The following is a 20,352-nucleotide window of genomic DNA, read 5'->3' on the forward strand; positions in this document are numbered from 1 at the left end:
ACTCCATATACACAGTTTCAAGGTAGATATGATTGAGCCCAATAGGCTCAGAAACCTGTATACCGATTGATTGACAGTTGAGAGGCGGGACCAAAGAGCCATAACTCAACTCCCGCAAGCTAGTTGTACTCACCTAGTTGTACACACATGTGTAATGGAGTCATTGCATTAGACAACCAAAGGTTAGATAAGCGGAGTCCAAGAGCTAGAGCTCAATCCTGCAGGCACAAATAGGTGAGTACACACACACACGCAGATCTTGAATTCTTATCAGACGCGTTAGAAGCTTCGTGGCACCTCGGGGATTAAACGTAATTTGACAGTGAGTTAATTTTTCGTCATAACACCCTCTACCCCCCCCCACATCCCCCCCCTCTCTTTCTCCCCTTCCCCACACTCCCCCCCTCCTCCCTTCCCCATTCTCCCCTTACCTCCCGACACCCCCATCTACAGCCAATGCTGACCTAAGATTGCCTCCTCAGGGAGACGTGAAGGGAATTTTGGATTTCATTACGAAGCGGGATTAAAAGAGGAATTATACACTACCAGGAGGATTTGTGTACTTACGATAAGGTCAAAGAAACAATAGATGGGGGTTAACATAACTAATCCGAAGGATTAGTGTAGATGCACAATGATATCTACGCAGTTTTACGCTTTATAATAACACGAGAATATAGGAAACTACAGAAGGCGCATTGTTATTGGCCAATGTAAGCTAGAGAGTACTTGTGCCGGTCGAGGAGGTGTAAATAGTTGCTTGTGCTGGTAGAGGAAGCGAGAGGGGGCCTTGACGAGAGACTTGTCCGGGTAATCGTGGACCGAGCGTGTTGGAGTCGGCGCCAGTGATTGATAAGAGGATTGATGTGTTACCCCCAGTGAACCGTACCTTTGTTTGGGCTCCTTATCATCTGTACTCACCTGCTAGGTGCCACACCACCTGTCTGCTCTTGGCACCTATTCCTGTCCTCTCTTTATCTCTCTCTCTCTCTCTCTCTCTCTCTCTCTCTCTCTCTCTCTCTCTCTCTCTCTCTCTCTCTCTCTCTCTCTCTCTCTCTCTCTCTCTCTCTCTCTCTCTCTCTCTTTTCTTCTACAACCAGAATTCCAGTAAAAAATACGAACCAGAGTGCCAGTCAGAGGTTGATATATGTGAAACATTACCAGTCATGTGTGTAATATTACCCGTCATATGTATCACATTAACAGTCATATGTATCACATTAACAGTCATATGTATCACATTAACAGTCATACATATCATCAGTCACATATATGTCATTACTAGTAATATGTATGACAATACTAGTCACTAGTACTAGTCCCATGTACCAGTCATACATACTGTAACTGGAGCTCTGATCTGGCAATGTGCTTGACACACAGACTGGTACTGATGACTGATAATGTGAAAGGTGTTTGCATCAGTTAAAGTGCCAGTTAGTGTGCAGAGTGCAACAGCAGTCAATAAGAAGGCATTATGAGTGCGACTGGCACTCTTGACTTATTGATATTCAATCAGCGTGTCAGTCAGTGCGTCAGCCAGCATGCCAATCAGTGTGCCAATCAGTATGTAGGTTAGCACGCTAAAGATCATGACAATCAGCGTGCCAATCAGCGTGCGAGAGTAACAGTGCCACGTTCTCACGCTCTCACACCAATCCCTCGCATCTCTTATCTTTCTTATCTCTGTCGCACACTTCACGAAGTGCCACACCGCACACCTGCCCTACTTGGTGCCACCTGCCCCACAACCACTATCCCACCTGCCCACTAAAGCAGGGCAGGTGTGCGGTGTGGCACTACCTGCCCACTACTACTATCCCTCTTGCCCTCTACTCATGCGATGCCTACTGCCAATCACCATAGTTCGATTTTTAAAAAAAAAGGTGGTAATATTGTATATTTTATCTCCAATACCGTTTCCTCTCTAATTCACCCATTGCTTTTTAAGTCTTTAAAAACCTCGTTTACCCCTATTACTCTCAGGCTTAGCATCTACCTGGTGCTGCACGATATCTCACTTTCCCCTTCACATCCCCCTTTCACATTCCCCTTCACATTCCCCCTTCACATCCCCTCCTTCACACCCCATTGGTTTAAATAACAGTTCATATTTCCATAACTCCCCCTTCTCCCCTTCTAACCGGTTACCACTTAGATGAGGTACCGGTGCTACCCAGGTGAAGTACAAATGCCACACCTGCATTACAGAGAAAATTCCTCGCTGTAATATCTTTACTGTTATGACCGGTACCGCAGGGTGTTCTGTTGACCAGACCACACACTAGAAATTGAAGGGACGACGACGTTTCGGTCCGTCCTGGACCATTCTCAGCTCTCTCTTGCCTATTTATTGCCTGTCCCTACCTCCTCATCACAATCGACTTGAGAATGGTCCAAGACGGACCGAAACGTCGTCGTCCCTTCAATTTCTAGTGTGTGGTCTGGTCAACATACTTCAGCCACGTTATTGTGACTCATCGCCTGCAGGGTGTTCTGTGTTCTAATGGGTTCTAATAACATGTGGGGGTTATGACTACCACTTGCAACCTCTGGGTTTCTTCAATGGGTGTCTGTCTTCTATTAGGAAAGCCTTGGTTCAATTCCTGAAAAGGTCAGAGGAAATCAATCAACATTTCCATGACTTCCTTGATTAAAGGGAGGTCAAAGGTTATATTGGCGCTTGTTTTGGTCGAGATTACAAGTATTTTTCGAGAAGAGCTTCACAATCTATTGATGTTTGAAGAGCACATTGTTTGATAACAAGGGGCCAGATTCACGAAGCAGTTACGCAAGCACTTACGAACCTGTACATCTCTTCTCAATCTTCGGCGGCTTTGTTTACAATTATTAAACAGTTAATGAGCTCCGAAGCACCAGGAGGCTATTTATAACAATAACAACAGTGGATTGGCAAGTTTTCATGCTTGTAAACTGTTTAATAAATGTAACCAAAGCCGTCAAAGATTGAGGAAAGATGTACACGTTCGTAAGTACTTGCGCAACTGCTTCGTGAATCTGGCTCAAGGTGATCCACAGATCTCCACACCAATCGAAAATTAACACTTATTATCTACGTGAAGCTTTATTAACACATTATGCTCTATATGGTTGCCATTACTTTGAAAACACATTGATAGACAACGTTTTTCTATTTGACCTGATGAAGCCAACCCATACTCGTAAACATTAACTATTTGCTCGTTAATCCGGCGGCCGTCAATAGTTAAATAATGAAATTCACTTTACACGTGACTCGTTGGATGCCCGTCATCGTGTATGCCCGTCACTCGGGCATACAACGAGTCACGTGTAAAGTGAATTTCATTATTTAACTATTGACAGCCGCTGAATTAACGAGGCAATGAATGGAAAACGGTTTACACACGACTCACAACTGATGACGTTCGAACACTTCCGGAACAAGTGCTTCGCTGACGAGTTTTGTTCAAACCACAACGCTGTAAATGCTTCACCCACATATAATAAATACAATTAATCGCCTACAGAACCTAACCTAACCTAACCAACGTCTAAATATGCACATCATGCAATGGACTTGGTCTGAGGGCGAGTTGGCCGACGTCCTCGATTCGAATCTCGCCTCCGCAAATGCTTCACCCGATACTTCAAATACAAATGATTGGCAACAGAACAAAACCTAACCTAACCTTGTACTATTTATACACAAAATTCTAACCAACAATAATATTAAATTTTGGATAAGAAAATACATCGCTTTTTGATAACACAATTTGTTTACATTGATAATTACGTCTTCGGTGTTAACCACAGCTTGGACGTGTGTAACCTGTGGTCGGGGTGCCATACTCTCCCATACCTGAATTAGCGAGGACGCTCTCTCACTGGCAACTGTCGGAAGCTCAAAAACATCGTTCTAGATCAATATGTTGCATTGTGTTGTATTCCAACCTTGCATTTGACAACAAATATTCGTTAGTGTTAGTCAGCTAGTGTTATCGAGAGTAATTTTGTTGAAATCAGTGGACTCGTGCGTGTCCGCGTTGTTTAAACGGTGATTGGTGCTCCCGCCTTAAAGTGTAAACAAGGAGATCGTGTAATTGGGTCGACGAGATTGGTCACGGTAAGTGTATGTTATGTTTTGGTATTTTTAACACGAGTATAGGAATAGTCGATTTATGACTCTTGTTGGCAAGGTTTGATCTTTTCTCTGGAACACGACCAACAGATCGTCCAACAACCAGGTCCCCAGTTACTGCTGGGTGAACAGGGGCAAATAGTTAAGGTTCGGTGTGTTGTCAGTGCAGCAACGTGTCCTCAGGCTAGGCTTGTCAAAGGCGAGGCCCATCCCCACAACCTATACCTATTATAGGTTAGGTAATAATTGTAATTACGAAGCAATAAGATGCTTATCTTAAGATACTAACAAGGTTAGGTAAGGTCGGTGTTTTCTATGAATCTTTTTAAGGTTATCTATTATGTTAAGTATGTCACCTATGCACATATTTAATAAGTCAATATTGACTTATTAAATTTGCGAGAACGGATTGCACCACCATTGACTTACACCATCTGACTTTGATCACCACCATTGACTTACACCATCTTGCTGTTATCTCACTATCAGGAAGCCGCCAAGGTGAACATTTTTGCACCTGTCTCGCCTTATGAATCCATCCGTCTCAGGATCTCGGAGATTACGGCAGGAGATCCGTCGACCTCATTATGAGGGGCGTCAACTACTGTCCGATAAGGCCCGCGAGACGGTGTTCTGACGGATCTACCCCCCTCACACTTTCTGTCTATTTTCACTGTATGTTCGGAAACATGCGACTACATGTAAATATTCGAACTTGAGGGTTCGTCTGGCTTTTGGGTGCGTGTGGCTGGCAGCAAATGGATACATAGCGACGTCTCGCAGCATGTAGATACATAGTGATACCCCCGGCAGATGGCAATCATACTCGATTATAGATAAAAGTTATATGCGGCCAGAGTGCTAAGATGAGTGAACCCCTTTGTTTTTACCTCTAAAGTTGAAGATTGACATATGAGATCTGATGCCTCTCCCTGGCGTTCGGGACCCCTTAGACTGATGTTCACTCTAAGATTCCTCTCCTCAACTGTCTCACCCATTTATCAAGAATGATTACTAGACAGCCTCTAAAAAATTGCGCTTTAATTGGTTTCATAGCACTGGAAGCATTGTGTTTCTAATTTATACCAGTAGAATAACGAGTAATACATATTCATATATACATAAACGTATACGTAGTGTGTCTATTTTTGTATAATACTGTTATTTTGACCACATATGAATAAATTCAACACATATGATATACAGGCAGCTTCGCTAATAAACGAACTACCTGTTGAAGATTGCAAAGATTAGTGTCCCCGCGGGCCCGGTCTCTGACCAGACCTCCTGGTTCCTGGTCCTATCAACCACGCTGTTCGATGTGGCTGCTCGAAGTCCTTATATCTCGGTTCCTCGTCTGCATACCCTTCCTCCTCATCCCAATTTTCCAAACACTAATCAATAAAGCCTACGCAACAAAGCCTTTAAAGTCTGAATTTAGAAAAGATGCGCAACATGTAAAAGCTTATTCAGAACACATTGAAAACTTATTTTCTTGGAGAATTGAACATGTACAGTGGTATAATTGTATTATTAACCCTTCAGTTTACCATTAACAGCAGTGTACACGGGTTAACCTGAGTCATAATCATCCAATACATAAAGCTCACACAACAATGTGTTTGGCCTCCACCGATTGTAAGAGATTAGTGTGCTGGAGGGGCGGTGGGAGGGAATAGAATGATGGAGGGAGGGATACCGAGGCGTCTGGAGTGAGGGGGGGGGGGCCCCTGGAGTGATGGAGAAAGGGATTCTGAGGGGTCTGGAAAGATGGAGTTAGGGAATGGCAGGAGGGTTGGAGTGAGCCTGGAAGGAGGGAGTAAGTATCTGGAGAGAGGGAGGGAGAGCTAGGAGGGAGGGAGCAAGTATCTGTTGGGAGGGCGTAAGTATCTGGAGGGAGGGATGAAGAAGGAGCGGAGGGGCAGGTGGTGCACACAGCACCTGGTGTGAGTCAACATGCCTCCCCCAGACGACTCCAACGGAGAGTTTTTGTGTGGCCAGGATACTGCACCTCAGCTGTCGTGATTGGTCTCTCTCTCTCTCTCTCTCTCTCTCTCTCTCTCTCTCTCTCTCTCTCTCTCTCTCTCTCTCTCTCTCTCTCTCTCTCTCTCTCTCTCTCCATACACAACATGTCCATCCCCGCTTCTCTTTCCTCTAACTTCTTGTACCATAATCCACCTTCGATAAATTTGTTCTGAGTACCATAATGGCGTCAGGAACATGATAGTAGGTGGAGAGAGAGAGAGGGAGAGAAAGAGAGAGAGAAAGAGAGAGAGAGAAAGAGAGAGAGAGAGAGAGAGAGAGAGAGAGAGAGGGGGGGGAGAGAGAGAGAGAGAGAGAGAGGGACCGTGTTCTTCTTAATTAAGGTATTAACGAACCTGAATCCCCCTGCGTAGGTTTGTTCATTACGCTCTTCACTTATTGTTGAGGTTATCATCAGCCTTGTGATGATCGTGATTATGGTAATGCTATAGTTCTGCAGCTGCTGCTGTCGATACTGCTCAGGCTGCTGCAACTGTTCGTGGTGTATGTCTGCTGCTCTTGCTGCTTCTGTTGCTGCTGATGTTCGTTCTCTTAGCGACCAGTTTTCCTGTCGTATCTACTACATATTTAATATTTATCTTTAATGCGCGAGCGCACACATACACCAGTTGATTGACAGAGGTGGGACTATAGAGCCGAAGCTCAACCCTCGCAAGCACAACTAGGTGAGTACACACACACACACACACACACACACACACACACACACACACACACACACACACACACACACACAAACACACATCCCCAGGATGCCGCGCATAGCAGCTGTGTAATTTCCAAGTACTTATTAACATATTGGTGAACAGGTGTATCGGGAGAAAGAAACTCTGCAATCGAACCGTTGGACTACTCCCCCCGAGCGCTGTCCACTCGTCCACAAGGCCCTGTATCTGTGTATTCACCTAGATGTGCTTTGAGGGTCGAACTAGGCTCCTGGCCCCGCCTTCCTAACGTTCTCGTGACTCATTTCTCACGCTGTTATCACATTTACATTTACAACGTTGAATCGAATCAGATTCAACAACGTCTACGTCCTGATCCGTTTATTGACAGCTCTGACATTGATATTTTCTGGCGTACATGTGACTCATCTGGGTTTTGTTTCCATCCATGACCCCCCTCGTTTTGCTGTTCCTCGCTCTGAACAATGCTGCTTTATCTACCTTATCAAGTTCCCATAGAATCTTTTATATCATATACCCGATATCTCACCACACTGGCGGAAAGGAAAGTCCCGGTTCCATCGGTCTTTCTCCATAGCTTAAGCCCTTCGACTCAGGCACAAGTCTTGTTGCATATCTCTGGACATTTTCTAGTTTCTCTTCGTCCTTTTTTAGGTAAGGGTTCCATACTGGGATGCATATTCAAGTGTGGGGTCTCACCTTCGCTGTATATAGGGGCCCGGAAAACTCCTTTCTCCAGATTTCTGGAGGATAAATGTATGTTGGCCAGTATTTAGGGGAGCCGGTCGGCCGAGCGGACAGCACGCTGGACTTGTGATCCTGGGTTCGATCCCAGGCGCCGGCGAGAAACAATGGGCAGAGTTTCTTTCACACTATGCCCCTGTTACCTAGCAGTAAAATAGGTACCTGGGTGTTAGTCAGCTGTCACGGGCTGCTTCCTGGGGGTGGAGGCCTGGTCGAGGACCTGGCCGCGGGGACACTAAAAAGCCCCGAAATCATCTCAAGATAACCTCAAGATATATGCCATATGCAGCTGTTGTTATCCTGCTTATGTGGGCTTCTAGCATCAGATTTGGGGTTATGGCCACTCCCAGGTTGTTCTCCTTTTGTGATTAAAGAATCTGTCTTCCTTTCATTCTATATTGCTGCACTGGTCTTCGCACTCCTGCTCCAATCATCATAACTTTGCATTTTGCTGGGTTAAACTCTAGCAGCCATTCTTCAGGCTACTTTTGGAGAATGTCCACATTCGTTTGCAATGCCTCACAATCTATCCTGACTCTTCTCCTGTGTGTGTTAAGAATATGGATTTGCATGGTTGAGTAATAGTTCTTTACGACCAAGTGAGCTCACGTTCATTGTATTATTCAATTTTCACATTACAAAAATCTTTATTCAAAAATGTTTGAACATTTAATATTTGAATTAGGTTACACACAAATTCAGTGCATTATGTACCTTAGGGAAACTCATCACAATTTCATAACCCCTAATTACTCACTCTACAAATTCTCTTTGTAGTCCATTCTATTTGAGTCTATTTTCTGGCAGTTCTTCGGTTTATTTGTGTTTGTGGTTACTATTTTTTCCTCCCATGTCCTCTAGTTTTGTTAGTTTTGTATCTACTTTATTTAATGTTTTCTCCAGCGTGGTGAGGGTGAATTGTCCGAGTCTTTTCCTTCATTTTAGGAAGAAGTATTTGATAAATATCATTTCTATATATCATTAAATATGATATTTGTGGCATTTCCAGGCGGGGGCTTTAGGTTGGAGGTGCATCTTATCTTGAGGTTATCTTCAGATGATTTCGGGGCTTAGCGTCCCCACGGCCCGGTCCTCGACCAAGCCTCCTTTTTGTTACGCATCGCTAGGAAGCAGTCCGTAGCAGCTGTCTAACTCCCAGGTACCTAGCTACTGCTAGGTGAACAGGGGGCCTCAGGTTGAAACTCTGCCCATTTGTTTCCGCCTCCACCGGGGATCGAAACCGGAACCTTAGGACTACGAATACCGAGCGATGTCCACTCAGCCATCAGGCTCCCTGCCTTGTCAAAGCATACTTATGGTTCGGTCATACATTGGTTGAATACAGTTTCCTGGAGGAATCTATATCAAGGTTTTAATCTTTTTATTATCTTTGTCTAAGTTTTAATCCTTTTATAATCCTTGTCTAAGTTTTAATCCTTTTATAATCCTTGTCTAGGTTTAAATGCTTCCTAAATAATTGTCAGTTTTGCGCATGCTACAGATGTAAATTTGTGTAATACTTTACACTGTTGACCAGTTTGGGTTTGCTTAAACTCCAAGATCGTCGACTATGTCAGAGTTCAGACGGTAAGGTCGGGTAATTATAAGGTAATCATCAAGAAAAATTGATGCCATTACGACTATATAGCACTTGGAAGGGATGAGGATAAGGATTTGGGATAGGACGGAGGGAAGGAATGATGCCAAGTTCCCCCGGGATGGACGGGAATTGAACCCCAATTTGCAATAAGCCTAGACCGTCACTCTACTGTCTGGTCAGGGCGAATTAAAAATAAATATCTTGTTTACATTGTATTGTTCCAGGGATCTTCACACTCCTTTCAAAATTATTTTATATCTGTCATGGTTAAAATCTAGAAGCCATTTTTATGACCATATCTGAAACACGTCAATTTCATCTCGCAAACTCCCGCAGTCTTTTTATGTTCCAGTTCTTCTCATCAGTTTTGCATCATCTTCGAACAGGGATATGAATGATCCCCTCTTTTCTGTCTAGTCACTGATATATATTAGGAGCAGAATGGGCCTTAGTACCGATCCTTGCAGAGCCCCTCTTGTAGCATGTAGCCACCTCGACTTCTCTCTCTCTCACGGTTACCCTCTGTTTTCTGCCTTGAGGTTTCTTCTCACCCACATTAGCACTATTCCAGTTGCTCCAACTTTGCTTTCATGTTCGTGTAAAATTCTTTTGTGTAGCGCCAGGTGCATTCTGACAATTAAGAACGAAAGAGCCGCTCGTTTACTTGTTTTACAACTGTTGTCTTCCTGTAATGATAGAACATTTACTAATTATTTCGTCGAAAGTACCAATATGTAGTGATGGACCACCAAAAGTTGACGTTTTGCATGACTGAATTTGGTCATACGGGATTTTTTTTTTAAGCGCAACATATAGTAACTAATCTAACCTTTACTTGCAATTCTAGTCCTAATACACACTTAGTCCTAATATAGTATACATATGTGCTATACTAAGCCTAGGAATGTTCAAGTTTGGTTTTTAACTTTATTTTTCTGGACTCTATGACATTAAAAGAACAAAAAGTGAGCATTTTGGTGTCCATCACTACATATAGCTACTTTCGACCTAATGGTTACTATAAGTAATATTATTTTAGAAGGAAGGGTTGCTGACGTCTTGCTAATAAAATTCTTAGGGTGATTCGTTAGGAATGGTCACCCCCCCCCCCCCCCGGCTGAACCTACGTCTCTATCATGTCTTCTCTCTCTCTCTCTCTCTCTCTCTCTCTCTCTCTCTCTCTCTCTCTCTCTCTCTCTCTCTCTCTCTCTCTCTCTCTCTCTCTTTTATAGCGTCGGTAGGTTTAGTTCCTTCGGTCGCTCTTCATATCCCATCCCATGCATTTCTGGGACCAGCTTCGTCGCAAACTTCTGAATCTTTTCGAGTTTCTTCATGTGTTTTGTTTAAGATTCGAGGCTTCACGATAGGGTGGCATGTTCTAAAACTGGTCCCACGTAGGCAAGTGTTGAGTATGCTGCTGATGACATCTTGTTTATATTATTCTCGGGAGTTAGGATTGGTGTTGTGTCCACTCTGAGGTGTGTTGCTCTAGTCTTTTCAGGAAGGAAGTTTCTCTTCATTGTGTACCGTTTATTTGGTCTCCTGTCACCTGTTGCCATTTCCATTACCTTACACTTGCTCGTGTTGAGCTCCAGTAGGCATTTCTTGGACCAAGTGTGTGTGTACTCACCTAATTGTACTCACCTAATTGTGCTTGCGGGGGTTGAGCTCTGGCTCTTTGGTCCCGCCTCTCAACCGTCAATCAACTGGTGTACAGATTCCTGAGCCTATTGGGCTCTATCATATCTACATTTGAAACTGTGTATGGAGTCAGCCTCCATACACAGTTTCAAATGTGTGTGTGTGTGTGTGTGTATACGCGGGCGTGCGTGCAAGAGTGTGTGAGTGCGTGTATGCATTGTATAGATATAACATGATAGTGTACAGTAGATATATATAACCTTATTAACATCATTTATACAGAACACGGCCCACCATATAGTGTTATCCTCAGGCACTCTGGCCGCCGTGCTAATACCTTATTCAGCTTGTAATGCATTATCATATCCTCATCTGAATTTTTATCTGATTAACAATTATAATTTACACCAAACACGTGGTTAATGTAGAGCTAATGTAGCTCGTGCAAAAATTGTTCTATTATTACAAATAGATTTTCTGAATATTATGTAAATGTAAGTAATTCTTAGAGATGTTCTATTCATATTTAGTTTACTAATCTGTTTATTTTTTGTTTTATGTGGGGTTGAAAGGTGCATTTTCACGTGGATGCCGTTTATGGTATTATGAGACTGAGTGGCATCTGATATTTGCTTGTTGGAGTGTTTGAACTGGTTCACTCGACGCCCTCACTCACCCACACCCTCATCCACCAGCCTCCAGCTTCATCTTCACACACAGCTTCCTGCCTACCTCCCCCCCCCCCCATCAGGCCACTGTGTGCTACTCAACCGTCCGCACACAGCCACCTGCAGGGGCCCCCTCTCTCTCACTCCACACAAACACATCATATACCACGCACGTCGTTTCTTTCGGCGTTCTTTCATCTGAAGCAATCCACAGATAATATTTTCCCGTCTTGAAACATCGCTAAGACCTCGTTCACTATTCCCCTGATCCCAGGCTAAGCCCACGGATGCCTTGGGCCTCTGATCTCTCGTCTTGCAAGCGACATGTGTCCACCACTGTGTGTTACAAGGACAGTCTGGTCCTAAATGTGTTTCATGGCTTGTGTCCAAACACGAATATTGCGCAGTGATGCACAGTAGTGGCACGTTGTTTATTTTGGTTCACCTACATTGGTAAATTCAAACGTGTGTATATATATATATATAATATATATATATATATATATATATATATATATATATATATATATATATATATATATATATATATATATATATATAATAGACAGCAAATTGCAAATTTCTAAATATGTCTTCTAAAGGCTTGTATATTTAAGTTAATAATTTTCAGCTCCTCAAGATGCGAAGTTTGGCTCCTAAAGATACCAAGTTTGGGCTCCTAAGGATACCGAGTTTAGGCTTCCCATGATCCCTTGGTTTGATATGACTAAGTATTTTTCTATGTCCAAAAACACCAATGAAAATAGTCATAAGGGATTACCCGCCAATGACCGTCCCATTACACCCAACAGTCACCCTGCAAAACTGGATGAGGCTGCCCGTTAAATCAGACACGCTTTTGACCACAGCGTTCGTATTTCAGTGCATTAGTACAATTAAAACCACAGCAATTTTGACGAATTGTACTATTATTGATCATAATTTCTTGATAGGCTACGTTGGTTTTGGAGGTTCGTGCGCATCTAATAAGGCCAAACTACTTCAAACTTGGCGTTTGTCAAGTCGAGATAACTGAGTGCTAGTCCAACGCCAATCCCACGAGTTAGGAACCTCCGTTATGAAGAAAGATCAAGAAAGCTTAATTTACATCTTCTAGAAAAGCGAAAAGTAGGGAGGGACGTCATTGAAGTTTGCATATGGATGAAGGGGTATATCAAGAGCATATTAACTGGGTACTAGATATATCAGTACGAAATAGAACACGAAACAATGAAAATACAAATTGGATAAGTTAAGAATAAGAAGAAAACTGCGTAAATACTGGTCTGTAAATAGGGTTGTGGACTTGTGGAACAGGTTTCCGGTAGCATATATGGCGTGGGGTCATTGGCGGGTTTCAAGCGTAGATTAGACATACAAGAGAGTGGGAGGACTGGTAGAAATGGGAGCTGCCTTACTTAAACTTTCTATGTTGTTTATGTTATGCTCTTAAGTTGGTTGTGTATAAAAACAAATACAAATAAGTGTTTTACTGTGGGGGCCTTTCCAGTCCAATCTTGGAGACGTTGATTTCGGTATGAAGGATTTCTTTATGACCAAAGTGTGATTGGATTAAGATCATTCACTGCCCATTCCATTAATTTATCATCCAAGTATTTTCGAATTAAGACCATATTCTGCCCATATATAAACTCGTCACCTACGTATGATCGGGTGAAATCCTTCATTGAACAGACTATAAACATATCACTTTCTTGTGCACATATACACAGGGCGATAACGAGGTTCACCTGTATAACCCCAGCCAATTAATCTGACGAGCTCACTCGGATACGGTCACCCTCTGCTTATGTAAACATTCAAACTAACGAGGTGATTGGGGCATGGCGACAAGAGATTGAATCGATTCAATTATCCAATCGAGTTGTCATCAGCTTTGGTTTTGATTTGTTAGAGAGGATTTGTTAATTAAATATTTATTGCATCTGGTGTGTCTATGTGTGGAATTTATTTACACAGTTGCAAATAACATATTTGATGAACATGGTTTTATGATTGCTTTCTCTTTCTCTCACTTTCTTTCTATCTCCCTTTTCCACATCAGGGCAGCTTCATCTGATGTGAGAAAAGTACTTTAGGCATAAGTGAAGTGAAGGAGACTTTTGTGAATACTGATAAATTAATTACTCCTGAATCTTAGAACATTTTCAAAATATTTTACACACTCTTGGTAATCACTATTTGATTTATTGTTGCCGCCGGAGGCGGCTAGTTTATTATTCACCCCATACTCGTTCTGTGAGCGGTAGCGCAAAAAGGATTACCGAGGGCACAAAAGGGCTTTTATCAGACTTCAACGGAAATTATTACACTAAAAATTTCAACTATCCTTCACACCTTATAATTACAATGTCAGCTAAGATGTTAGGTTTCCGGGAAATCAGATACTATAGCTATGTCTGAAGTATTGACTGAGGTTTTAGGTTAAATATGAGTGACTGGAATGCCAATTGTGCATTAATTGATAAATGAGGTTAAATTTAAGAGTAATATTGACGATTAGATTATTAAAACTTGATCAAAGTTCCTTATAATAGTGTCTGGCATGTTTAGTCTATTGATAGACACTTCAGTGTAATATATAGGAGCTCTAGCGTTCTATTGGTCTTAAATCAAAGTTAACATTAATGTAATTTTATGCAATACGTGTTTGCATACAGAATGCTTGTATATAATTTGGTTAAATCACTATGAAATTTGGGAAAAATTTTAAATCACTGAACTACGGTGGTTTACAAAACTTGCACTTGCAACCCTCGACGATTCCGGTACATTGCAACCAACTCCAATAATCTGTTGTTGTTCGCAAAAGAACAAGCCTGCGTAATGCCATTTAATTTGACCCAAATATTCCCATTGTAAGGACTGTATAATTCCTTGCTTGTGTTTTGAATTTGTTGTGTCGACTTTGACTTCCTCGGAAGCAGGGAATGAACAAACTTAAAAAAGTATAACTAAGTAAAAAAAATTAAGTGAATGTTGTTTAAGTGAACTTTGTCGCACGTGGAAAATATTTCCGATTATCGCTTGCCCATTTGGTTACTAATTGTTACTTACCCATTTGTTTCCCATTGGTTGCTTACTCGTCTGGTTTCTAAGAGTAAAGAAAACGGGAAATATTAATATAAAATGAAAATAAGTGGGAGAACTAATCTAGCAACAGACTTGACCTTCCTCGTGGAGGTGAATGCCCCTCCACATCAAATGAATGTTTTCACGACCGAAAATAAGTAAATAAATTTATAATTTATATCAAGAAATAAAAGAATGTAAAATAATATTGGCTTTTTCTTGGGAGCAACTTGTTCTCCTAATAGACCGTCGCATTTTGACGTATATTCTACCTAAGGGCAAAATTTGTCGTAATAGAAAATAGCCGCAGCTTGCGAAATTGATATATTGTCCTGTTTTCTATTTCGGGTCCTCTGGTAGGTTAGGATAAGGGCACCTTAGTACGACAGTTTCTTGGCGCTGAGAAACCTTAGGAGGACAGGCTTCGCTCACAGGAAGCTTTGGTTGGCTTGCCGGGGATCAAATAGGCCAGTGACTGACCTCTGTCAGGATGCCATCCACAACAGTTTCTTAACTCTCAAGTGTTTTCTGCTAGGTGAACAGTGCATCAGGGGAAAAAGTCTCCTTTTTACACGGGAATCGAACCCGGTCTATTTTGGTTGTAAATCGACTGAAGCTGCATTGACCACTGCACTGCAGTTTGAAAAGTAGCCCTACCTTTGACAAATTTAATTTATCCGTTCATATAATGATTCGAATGGAATGCAAAGTGGAATATGCGTGTTAATGCTTTTGTCTATTAATAAGAGATAAATGCTGCAGTGGGGCTGTTGCATCATGCAAGGCAGGTCCTGTTTACACATAGTTGCTCTAAGTGCAATTTTGACAAAATTGTTTGTCATGCTAACACTAATTCCCAGGACACAACACGACTCTCGCACCAACTGTCCAGTAGCCAGATTCACGAAAGCACTTACGAACGTGTATATCTTTCCTCAATCTTTGACGGCTTTGGTTACATTTATTAAACAGTTTACAAGCATGAAAACTTCCCATTCAACTGTTGTTATTGTTATAAACAGCCTCCTGGTACTTCGGAGCTCATTAACTGTTTGATAATTGGAAACAAAGCCGCCAGAGATTGAGAAAAGATGTACAGGTTCGTAAGTGCTTGCGTGAATCTGGCCCCAGGACACCACACGACGACAACACGACTCATCACTGAAGAACAAGTCAATTAACACAACGATAAAAATACAGTGCTCTTGAGGGTGTCTCCAGGTGTGGCCAACCCTTCCCTGTTGGTTTTTGGGCACGTGGCTAGTCTACCCCTCATCTCCCCCTACCCTGGCCCCTTTCCCCTCACGCCCCCCTTCCCTGGCCCCCTTCCCCTCACCCCCCATACCCTGGCCCCCTTCCCCTCACGACCCCCTTCCCTGTCCCCCTTCCCCTCACGCCCCCCTTCCCTGGCCCCCTTCCCCTCACCCCCTAACACCCCTTCCCCCTCATCCAACCCCCCCCCAACCCCTCCCACCCACAACCAATGACTGGCAACTACGATCATAATTGGTTTTGTAATCTGATCAACCAGGGAGTCTGGCTCACTGCTGCACAAGGGAGGAGGAGGAGAGAAGATAGGGAGGGTATTGATGGAGAGGGGATAGGGAGGGGAAGAGGGGAGGGGGGAAGAGGGAAAGGGGAAGAAGGAAGGGGAAAAAATGGTGAGTGAGGCTTCTGTGAGAGGTATGGGGTTAAAAACCATTAGACAGTCAAAGCCAATATTGTGTTACCACAGGAAGGTTAAATAGTTTCTAAGGAGGAAATAAGTGGGGAAGTAAGGAAGAAAATATAAAAATCTGGGAAGGAAGACGCTAATGAAAGACGGATAGAAGGAAGGAAGGAAAGACGGAAAGAATAATAGATGGGAGACATCAATATTCCGAGATTCATCAAGGTACGGAGATTCATCAAGGTACGGAGATTCATCAAGGTACTGAGATTCATCAAGGTACCGGGATTCATCAAGGTACGGAGATTCATCAAGGTACCGAGATTCATCAAGGTACGGAGATTCATCAAGGTATCGGGATTCATCAAGGTACGGAGATTCATCAAGGTACGGAGATTCATCAAGGTACGGAGATTCATCAAGGTACGGAGATTCATCAAGGTACCGGGATTCATCAAGGTACCGAGATTCATCAAGGTACCGAGATTCATCAAGGTACGGAGATTCATCAAGGTACGGAGATTCATCAAGGTACGGAGATTCATCAAGGTACCGAGATTCATCAAGGTACGGAGATTCATCAAGGTACGGAGATTCATCAAGGTACCGAGATTCATCAAGGTACCGAGATTCATCAAGGTACCGAGATTCATCAAGGTACGGAGATTCATCAAGGTACCGAGATTCATCAAGGTACCGAGATTCATCAAGGTACCGAGATTCATCAAGGTACCGAGATTCATCAAGGTACGGAGATTCATCAAGGTACGGAGATTCATCAAGGTACGGAGATTCATCAAGGTACGGAGATTCATCAAGGTACGGAGATTCATCAAGGTACCGAGATTCATCAAGGTACGGAGATTCATCAAGGTACGGAGATTCATCAAGGTACGGAGATTCATCAAGGTACGGAGATTCATCAAGGTACCGAGATTCATCAAGGTACCGAGATTCATCAAGATACCGAGATTCATCAAGGTACCGAGATTCATCAAGGTGCCGAGATTCATCAAGGTACCGAGATTCATCAAGGTACTGAGATTCATCAAGGTACCGAGATTCATCAAGGTACCGAGATTCATCAAGGTGCCGAGATTGACTACATTTAATGAGGCTTACCATTGCAACAAGCTATATCACTGCACGAAGATTCAGCAATGTTCCTCCTTCTTTGATGATTACTTATTTACTCACCTTTTTTCCAAGATTCCCCTCCAAGTTTCAAGATTCACCCCGCAGATTCCAAGATTCACCCCAGAGGTTCCAAGATTCACCCCAGAGGTTCCAAGATTCACCCCAGAGGTTCCAAGATTCACCCCAGAGGTTCCAAGATTCACCCCACAGATTCCAAAATTCACCCCACAGGTTCCAAGACGAAGCAAGGCGAGCAAATGCCAAGCCAGTCATGGGAGGCCCCACCGTCCGAGGGTCAGTAGAGGGGCCTCCATAGGACCCCTGATAGACAGACTCAATGCCTCCTCTATTCTTCAAGAATCACGTATAATAAAGGTGGTCTCAGAGGTACACCTGCTGGTGATTAAGAGACCTGGGCAGGTAGAGGATGGGAGGGAAGGGTAGGAAAGGTCTTAGTCCTACCTACTGTTACTCTGACTCTTAATTCCCTCCCATTTATTTCTTATTTTTCTCTTGCAATATGTTCCTGGTTTTCTACATATGTTCCTTCCCAAGGCAAGGCGAAGTAGTGGGTGAGGAGAGAAGTATAGAGAAGAGTAGTGAACGAAAACCATAATAAATGTCGGACCACTTCTTTAAAGTTCCAGTGTACCCCACACAAGAAGCAATATATTCATGCTCAGCAACCCACCGTGAAGTTGCGTGTAACCCACGCAACTTCAAGTTTAATAAGCTGCAGTGGAACATCCCTTAGAGAGCAACAACTTCAAGTTTAATAAGCTAAACTGTAACTCTCACAAGGGACAAGAATTTCAAGTTCAACAAACCATTATGTAGGACTGAAAACCATTTCTTGTTACTAATAGGTAATAAATCCATGGAATCTCCTATTCGCCGAAGCTATAAATGCAAAGGCAATACTTCAGTTTAAAATTCAGCTTGATAAAACCCTTAGAAATGATGAGGTAGGAGGGAGCGGGACCTTTAAAAAGGCGCCGGCTTCTTGTCTCCTTCGAGGCCACTAGAGACAGTGGCCCTCGGGTAAATTCAGGTAACTTACGAAGTGTCCCTCGGCCCAAGACTTTGCGTCAAATAGAGACTAGGGTGGAATATTGTTGCATGCGGTCTACCCCTATTCAAAGCTGGAGAATGGAGAATGGTTAAGTAGGTAACCATCTCTCTTGCCTACTTTATACCCTTATCCTCCCTCGTCTCATCACAATCGACTTGATAATGGTCCAGGACAGGACCGAAACGTCGTCGTACTCTTCAATTTCTAGTATATGGTTTGGTCAAAGTTTTTCAGTCACGTTATTGTGACTCATCATCTGGAGAAGTTACTTACCTGGAGAAGGTCAAAGGAGATGCAAAGGTCTTGTACTGCCTGAATCTATTCAATGAAACATCTAAATTATTGGAACGCTTAGAATGTTATAATTTATATTATCTGGGATGCCGGCGGGAGAGATACATAATAAAATATACTTGGAAAATGTAACACCTTCAATGGATACCTGATTAAATGGGCTGTGATTCATACGTCAGACTGCAATCAGCTGCGTCTAACAGCCTGATTGACCAGACCACCAACCAGGAGGCCTTGTCAGAGACCAGACCGCCCCAGAGACACTGATTCCCGGAACCAACAACAGGTAGATCAGAGGCAGGTAATGTGCCAACCACTTTGGCCATGTTGGTGATAACGATACAGTGATGAGAGGAGAATCCATGACATGGGATCTGAGTGCACGTGATGGGTGGAGAGACGTGCTGTGCTCATATATATGACATAGTCATATTCATAATGAATAGCTTTTTACTTAGGTATTACCACATATATGGCCACCAACATGGTTCCCCCCACATTACTGCACCTCGTCACATCCTGCTAATGCCAGTTCATACGCCTAATTTCACATCTTTCATGATGTGTTACAATATTCAAGCAGCTGTACATCCACAAAATATAATCGTAACGTGATATAAGGTGGAACTGACTCTAGGGGGGCCAGATTCACGAAGAAGTAACGCAAGCACTTACGAACCTGTCCATCTTTTCTCAATCTTTGGCGGCTTTGTTTACAATTATTAAACAGTTAATGAGCTCCGAAGCACCAGGAGGCTGTTTATAACAATAACAACAGTTGATTGGCAAGTTTTCATGCTTGTAAACTGTTTAATAAATGTAACCAAAGCCGTCAAAGATTGAGGAAACATGTACACGTTCGTAAGTACTTGCGTAACTGCTTCGTGAATCTGGCCCCAGGTCATGTTACTTTTCAGCACATCGTGGTTTGTAACCTAAAACGCAGATTCGATCCTACCATACTGCTCCAAATAAAAAAAATTATCCTAGATATATCACGCTATTGTGATTTGTAAATTACGGAGCACTTTGCGCTGGACAAGGTCTCTCCACTCTGCAGTTTACACCTGTATATAAACTAAATTATTCGCGTTTTTCTAAGAACCTCCCCCCCCCCCCAACCCAGATTCCATTTTCTGATACATGGAGGGAGGGACTCGTGTAAACAATCATCAGCACCAAATGAGGAGTTCAATTATACAGGTGTGTGTGAGAGGAGAGGCTCTCTCGTCTGGGTTTGGTCGTCCATGGTCGACAAGAGTCATGAAAACATTTCTCGAACTTAATCAAAGCCTTGAACAGCGGTTATGTGGACGTTGTTAGGCTGAGGTAGAACTTGCCTGAGTGTGGTCGTGAGCGGGTCGTTTTCTCTTCAAACTTAGGTGGAAATGTTCTCATAAACCAGAAACTATTGAAGAAGCATCTATATCACCTTTGAGAAAGATAATTCCCTCCAACGACCCATCTTCCAGGAATTACTGTTCAGTCATGAGGCGTACTCTAGTCCTGAACGTTGTCCAGGACTAAACTAAACTCTCAGTGAACATCACTGATATGCTCGGTACACCTTTCGCATTTTTCTGAA

General features: G+C 42.9%; 2 protein-coding genes across 3 annotated transcripts in view; one reads left to right on the plus strand and one right to left on the minus strand.

Annotated features, from left to right (window-relative positions):
* The first annotated feature begins 3,830 nt into the window (after nucleotides 1-3,830).
* The window catches only part of LOC123756549 (protein escargot), a 148,860-nt gene continuing 132,338 nt past the window's right edge, over nucleotides 3,831-20,352 (plus strand). For both annotated transcript variants that reach the window (XM_069331222.1, XM_069331223.1), the window contains exon 1: nucleotides 3,831-4,105. The gene's annotated coding sequence lies outside the window, so the exon portion shown is untranslated. The remainder of the gene's footprint in view (nucleotides 4,106-20,352) is intronic.
* Nucleotides 14,603-17,389, minus strand: LOC138368345 (uro-adherence factor A-like). Its single transcript, XM_069330871.1, has 2 exons — nucleotides 16,466-17,389; nucleotides 14,603-14,617 (listed from the first exon to the last, which is right to left on the minus strand). The coding sequence occupies exons 1-2, from the start codon at nucleotides 17,387-17,389 to the stop codon at nucleotides 14,603-14,605; spliced, it is 939 nt and encodes a 312-aa protein (XP_069186972.1).

The sequence above is a fragment of the Procambarus clarkii genome, chromosome 25 (genome assembly GCF_040958095.1).
Source record: "Procambarus clarkii isolate CNS0578487 chromosome 25, FALCON_Pclarkii_2.0, whole genome shotgun sequence".
Lineage (NCBI taxonomy): Eukaryota > Metazoa > Arthropoda > Malacostraca > Decapoda > Cambaridae > Procambarus > Procambarus clarkii.